Here is a 7,122-nt window from a genome sequence, read left to right as displayed (position 1 = left end):
CTCACAAGCCTGTATACTTCTGTATGTACAATTTAAATACAGGACCTTGTATTGTATTGTTTTCAATATTGTGCTACATTTACTTTAATTTTAAACATTGAGAATAGTTCCATTGGACAAAATGATGCAGCCATGACGCTAGTACTAATAATAGTCACCATCATCACAATCATAACGTGATAATAAACGTGGGACATGTGAATATTAAAAATCCCTTAACTTCAATCAACAGCTGGAACAGGCTGAAATGCCTCTGTGATGTGTTTTCTAACCTTAACTGTAAAGGAGTCAGGTTGGATATGAGTGACAGGTGTGAAGCTGATGTTCAGTCAATAACGGTGTTAATATCACTTTTATAATCGTTATTGTACAGTTACTCCTCACATCATCAGGAAGTGTTTTCCTCACTATAGGTTCCTGCTCACCAGGAGCCTATTGATACCCCCCCTCCATGGTTGTATCTTCATTGGTGGCGACGCCTGGAGGGGGAGGGGCCACCACTCTGACTTTCCTGTGGGGATATGCTGATGGATAGGTATAAGACCCCCCCACCCAGCAAGAATGCGACCACATAGTAAAGAAACAAGTCGTTGTGTCGCCTCCAGTCGGTCGAGCCAGAGAAGCGCCAGCATGCAGCCGCTCATCGTGCCCGCTCTGCTGGCATCCTGCCTGTGGACCCTGAGCACAGCAGCCGGAGGTGAGTCTCTTCTCTTCATCCATGCAAAATATTTATATGGACCAACACAACAAAATGTGTCTCTGTTTGAATCCCCCTTGCCTCTGTGCATACAGTGACAAATGGGTTAAACTGCCTAATTTATATCAAAATGTCTAATGCTAATACATATCTGGACATGAGTGATTCTTACACATGGCTTTATCATGTTCCTGATCAAAATCTGTGAGCTTCTCCTATACTTGATCGATTACTGATGCATTAACATGACTAGATGTACCTCCTTTCTAAACTGAACATGGAATCGATCGATCTCCTCAGTGAGACCAGCGGGCTGAAGTGTCATGCCGCCAATCAGAAAGTTGAGATTGAAATGTGTATTGACAAATTGCGGAAATCCGAGAATCGAATAGGAGAGAGAGAGAGAGAGAGAGAGAGAGAGAGAGAGAGAGAGAGAGAGAGAGAGAGAGAGAGACAATAGTGTAATAGGCTCCCCAAATTAAAGCCCCCCCCACCCATGCGCCAAAACAGCACCAAACCCGCGCGTGACGCTGTCCTCCACCTGCCGTGTCCGTCACGATGTGGCACCGGGCTGCTGCTCCGTACCTGCCCTCACACCTCTCTCTCTCGCTCTCTCTCTCTCTCTCTCTCTCTCTCTCTCTCTCTCTCTCTCTCTCTGTCTCTCTCTCTCTCTCTCTCTCTCTCTCTCTCTCTCTCTCCCTCTCCATCTCCCTCTTTCTCTCTCTCTCTCTCTCTCTCTCTCTCTCTCTCTCTCCCTCTCCCTCTCCCTCTCTCTCTCCCTCTCCCTCTCTCTCTCCCTCTCCCTCTCCCTCTCCCTCTCCCTCCCTCTCTCTCTCTCTCTCTCGTGCACCTGCTCATACGCAAACTGAGCCTGTGTGTGTGTGCTTTGAAAGTGAGCTGTGTATGATACAATATTGTTCAGTGTGTGTGTGTGTGTGTGTGTGTGTGTGTGTGTGTGTGTGTGTGTGTGTATGTATGTGTGTGTGTGTGTGTGTGTGTTACTTGTGCGTCCTTGTAGTTGTTGCTGCGGCAGAGGCGCGCGTAATAACGCTGCGCTGCGTCTCAGCTTCACAGCAGGGGGTTGGGGGGGGATTCTGAGGCGTGAAATCTACTGAGAGATGTTAAAAGCCTCTCGCTTTGCCACCAGCTCTGTGATGAAGTAAATTAGCAGCCGTCGGGATCGCAGATTAGATCATCAGGCTAATTTGGTCAGTGGTTAGTCATTAAGGCTTTCATCAGAGGACGTTCCACCGCCGCTCCACTGTTAGGTTTTGCTGTAAATTTGCATCTTTTAACCATTTAGCTTCTTAATCATTTTACGCAGTTGAGTCCAATTAAACCCTTAAAGTGACAAAAACACTCCTCCACAAGGAACCAAGCAGAATAAATGATTAATCACAGCCATTTACTGGTTCAAACACTTCCACTGTAAAAGAAAAAAAAAGATATTTGTATAAACACAACAAACATTATGTCAAGTCTCTTTACACAGGTCGAAACCGTCCAATAATCTGGAGACACAACAGAACAACCAAACTCAGTGTGAGCCATCCATATAATAGCGATAATAATTTAGTATATTATAATAAGAGTTTGCAGGGGGACTCGGACACTGTATGGAGCTCTCAGGTGTCTGGACTTAGTGTAGTGGAGGTTCCTCTCTCATCCAATTACGCACCGTGCGCCTGCGCGGCCACGTGCAGCCTGTGGGGGGCAGCTGCAGGTGAAGTGTGCGAGGGAGAGAGAAGCCGATCACATGAAGTGAACCCGTCCTCTGGCAGTGATGAAACCGATCCTGATGTTGTGGCAGACCCGGACTCTCAGCGCCACATCCAGGTGTGGGTGTTTTTGCGCATTGCCCTGTCCTCCTCTCGAGCTCCGTGTTTCGTGCGTGTGAAAGTCTGGCTCCACACAATGTGTATTCACGTGAACAACATTGCTCTGGTGCACGCGGGCGTGGCCCATCAGTTTCCTCCTCTGAGTCTCGGTCATCTCATTCACTCCGTTCAGCTGCTCTGCGCCACGATGGATCACAGCCCAAAGTCGATTGGGCAGAAATAGTGCGGACAGGAATCTGATTGGCTGGGATGAGAAGACTACGAGTGACTTTGTGAATAAGTCTTTCTACTTGGAGAGAGTGATGGAGGAAGGTTACAGAAATGTTTCAGATTCTTGACTTCAGGACCACACTGTAAAAATATTCCTTACAAGTCCTGCGTTTAAATTTGACTTCAGTAAAAGCATTACCTCACCCACATTTGTGTGTATATATATATATGAATGTATATAAATGTATAGTTCACATTACCATATATTTAAGGGATTAAGTATTTCGTAATTTAGTTATGTTTCAATCTCGTATTTATCTATAAAAGTGTTATTTGAATAAATTCAATAGTTAAGTATAAATGTTGGTATCTTGGTTAAGTAACAAACTTAAACAGTAGTGCAGTGAAAAGTGTGATGTTGTTTTCCCTCTGGAAAACTGCAGATAAAGTATGAAGTGGTATGAAATGGAAGCACTCAAGTCAAGTAAAACTGTGGCCTCAAGGCTCTGCACAGAGGAGATTAGTGAGATTGTGTTTTCGTCCTCCTCTTCACGCTCCTCTTACACACACCACAACAAAGGCTTCATTAAGAAATAAATACAAACCTTTAAATTAGAGGAACCCGTGTGATGGTATCAGTGAACACAATCTGACCCCATGCTCCCAAAAGGTTTGCCCCCCCAGCTTCGTTTATTTTCAGTTCCCATTATCATGGCAGAGCAGGAGGAAAAGGCTGACCAACATGTCAAAGAAGAAAGGCACTGACTTCCTTCACGTCCTCATACAATTGTAATAACATAGCGGGAAACCCTCCCCATAGTTTTTCAATGGTATGTGTGTTTTTTCGTAAATATTTGATTTGAGTGATAGCTGTAGATATTTGTCTCTGAGAACAGGGTGGTGACATGCAAACCAATTGTGAAATATTAATTACCCCCGCTGACGAACACGTGAGAATGGGACTTTGCTGATGCAAAAGATTGGCTCGCTATTTATTATGATTGCACGGAAAGATAGAGTGCAAACGCCATCGTCGAGTGAATAGGAAGACAGTTCCTGTGTTTTGAGTGGTTGGGGTCAGTAACAACAGTTGAAAACCATTGGGAAAACAATTCAATTCAGTTTGTGGTAATGGAAGAAAAATAAACTATTAATCAAATGTAAATACACATTACATCTGTCCGGATAGCTTCCAGCCACACAATCATTTAAATTGCAGTCCTGCTGTTTATTAGCTGGTGACGTCATAACTCACGATAGAGGTGTAACATGAAAAGCTTGTCTCGAATAAATGTATTTAATTTTCTGTTTTTCAGATTGGTGCTACCAGTCCCAGTTTACCTGTGATCATCAGTGCAATGGTAAGCTTATTTTAATAAATTAATATTTTAAGTGTATACAAATACATATGACTAAAACAAGGAGCGATTTCAAGGATTGAATTAAAACAATAAATGCTGTAGAAAGTACAGAATGAAAAAACTTAAGAAAATGTAATTCTGTAATTCTCAAAACAATGTGTTTAAGGAGACGGTTAGAAATAAAAATGAAAAAGATGTCTCTCCTCAGACAAGTCCAGCCTACTCTGGTGTTTGGCCTTGTTTACACAGAATACACGTTTTTTACTGGATCTTGTAATTTTTATTGATGCAATGGTTGAATATAAAGACTAAAGTAATAATAAAAACACATACAACATTTTTTTTAAGTTTAAAGAATTAGCAGTTTTAACTGTGTAAATGTAGATCCGATAATAATCAGCATGAAATGAAACCCGATATGACGTTTTTGAAATCCTTGTCCAAAATGACACAGAAACGAATAATTGTAGTGGACTCAGGATTGGTCCCTGAGGAACTCCTAAAGGAATCAAGTGGCAGTCTGTATCAAAAGCCCCAGGAAGATAAAAACTAATTGTGTTTTCTTCCTCTAGCACCTGAAAAGTGGAACCACGCCAACAGCAACTGTGGGGGAAAACTCCAGTCGCCCATCAACATCGTCACCAGAAAGACTCTGAAGGACGATCGTCTGACTCCGTTTGAGTTCAACAACTACCAGCAGATCTTCAGAGGCACAATCAAGAACAACGGCCACTCAGGTGAGTTTATCTTCCGATGAACCTATAATATGGGTTTATATAAGATATATATCGTAATAGCCATATAGCCAATCATGCTTTGATTCGTTGCTTGATATCTTAATATCTGATGTGTATGCGTCCAATAGTTCAGGTTGGAGTTCCCCACATCAGCACCGTCTCAGGTGGAGGCCTGCCCACCGTCTACAAGGCCGTACAGTTCCACCTCCACTGGGGCAACAATGGAGGGCCTGGCTCTGAACACACCATCGATGGAGAGCAGTATCCCATGGAGGTATGTCAGGCAGATGATTTAAAACAAAATCCACGATGCACAAAAACATCATATTTTTCATTTTGATTGTTTGTGTTTCACATAACAAAAAAAACTAAACCAACTTGTTGATTTCATCTAACAAAACTGACTGAGAAGGAGTTGACTCAAAAAAGACAGAGCCCCTGTTCATTATAATGAAGAAATATGTCACCAGGAGTGTTTCAAGGGATCTTAGGGGCCTCAAGCAAAAGGAACAAGGGGCCCCTTAATATATTTTGTTAAAAGAAGATATAGTGACTGAAGTTTTTGTGAACAATGTGTAACTCTGTTAATCTTTTATCTACAGCTGCACATTGTTCACATGAAGCACCATTACACTGACCTCACAACTGCCCTGTCAGACCCAGAAGGAGTTGCTGTCCTTGGGTTTTTCTATGAGGTAACCATTTTCAATTCTGTATCGCTGAAATCAAACTCACGGTATGTTACACGTCAGACCTCCAAATTAAATGTTTTTCCTTCCACATTCAGAGGTCCAAAAGTGGAAACCGAAAGTACGACCCAGTCATCAACGCTCTGCGAAGCATAACAACTGCAAGTAGGTATTTTCAGTTCAATATGATCAGCTTAAAAACATGGCAGCATAATATTGTACTGAAGTTTCATCTGTGGCTTCTCTGTTTTCAGATGGCAACACATCCCTGTCTAGCATTTCCCTGACACAGCTGATCCCGTCTGAGCAGAATCTGACCAGCTACTACCGCTACAAGGGCTCTCTGACCACCCCAGGGTGCACCGAGGCTGTGATCTGGACTCTGTTTGAGACCCCCATCCCTCTGAGCATGGACCAGGTCAGCAAAAAAGATAATAATATGTTTATGTTTAATATCTTTTCCCCTATTTTTGTTGCAATGGTACAGTGTTTGATGGAAAATGAAAACCACAGCCTTCACATTGGGTAAATTACCATAACAACATTATAAAAGTCCTGCATTAAAACTTTAACATCAAATTGAAGAAGTATTATCTGCACAATGTAAACTGTCCCCGGTGACTGATATAACTCTGTACATATGCATCTATACACCAGTAAATATATGATTGAGTAGCATTTTAAAGTAGTTTCTTTTTAAGGTGGAGCTAGTGGCAACTACCTTATACACTGTTAGTAAGTTTAGAGTTTGCAGAGGGATTGTTTTTGATCGACAATCTTATGTGAAATGTTGGGATAATTTTAACTATTTGGGCATCAAACTGTGATTTTAATGAAATCAAAAGAGAAGTTCATACGGAAAATCTTTTCATTGAATTGCTAACAACTTTTTAGCTTTCTAAATGTCACTCAGGCAGGTTGGTCAGGTTGACTGAGATCAATCCTCCAACCGTCTGATTAGCGGACCACACGCTTTATCTCCTGACCCACAGACTCCCATGTACAGTTCATAGACAAATTGACAAATTCATACAAAAAAGACGGGGACCAAACATTCATCTTTATTTTTTCTTTCCTCCAGCTGGGGGTCTTCTCCGAGCTCAAGTTCCACGACGGAAAGCCAATGGTTGGGACTTTCAGGCCGGTCCAGCCCTTGAACGGCCGGCAGGTGTTCCGGTCGGGAAGTGCAGTGATCCTGGCAAGCTCCGCCCTCCTCCTCGCCGCCATGGCCACGGCCCTGGGACTGTCCCGTCCCAACTAGAGCTGCTCTGCAACATCCATGAACACAATATGTTCGGTATCACTCTTCCGCTGAACCCCCAGTTTGTAACTTCATCATTGCATGGTTGCTAAGATGATCAACCACATTGTAGTGCAGGCATAACTCACCTGGTGGTCTTCCCTTATGACACAAATGACAAAGGCATTGGAGAAATGCCTTATGAAAGGTGCCGTAAGGGTTTGATCAGCATTCATGCATGCGTAGTGAAGAAGTAGGTCTTATTTGAACATTATGAATGTGCCATAAAGCAGCAGGTTACCAAGCACTCAAAGTGAATTCACCACCACAGACCCTCAGTCATGCCCTTA

At 42.8% G+C, this 7,122-nt stretch overlaps 1 protein-coding gene across 1 annotated transcript; it reads left to right on the top strand.

The window, feature by feature from the left end:
• Positions 1-561: 561 nt before the first annotated feature.
• ca4a (carbonic anhydrase IV a) lies at positions 562-6,793 on the top strand. The gene is made up of 8 exons (XM_061086460.1): positions 562-697; positions 4,062-4,106; positions 4,679-4,843; positions 4,972-5,117; positions 5,446-5,538; positions 5,631-5,697; positions 5,787-5,950; positions 6,614-6,793. Exons 1-8 carry the CDS (start codon positions 562-564, stop codon positions 6,791-6,793), a joined length of 996 nt encoding a protein of 331 aa, XP_060942443.1.
• Positions 6,794-7,122: the final 329 nt, after the last annotated feature.

Source organism: Limanda limanda, chromosome 14 (genome assembly GCF_963576545.1).
Source record: "Limanda limanda chromosome 14, fLimLim1.1, whole genome shotgun sequence".
Classification (NCBI taxonomy): Eukaryota; Metazoa; Chordata; class Actinopteri; order Pleuronectiformes; family Pleuronectidae; genus Limanda; species Limanda limanda.
The sequence above is the reverse complement of the archived record's forward strand: the minus strand, read 5'-3'. Positions and strand labels throughout refer to the sequence as shown.

What these genes read in the sequence shown, in the direction of transcription:
- ca4a (XM_061086460.1), top strand. Translation starts at nt 562, where the DNA reads ATGCGACCACATAGTAAAGAAACAAGTCGTTGTGTCGCCTCCAGTCGG. An exon ending in CAAGAACAACGGCCACTCAG is followed by an intron (nt 4,844 to 4,971) that starts GTGAGTTTATCT and finishes TGCGTCCAATAG; the next exon opens with TTCAGGTTGGAGTTCCCCAC. An exon ending in GCGAAGCATAACAACTGCAA is followed by an intron (nt 5,698 to 5,786) that starts GTAGGTATTTTC and finishes CTCTGTTTTCAG; the next exon opens with ATGGCAACACATCCCTGTCT.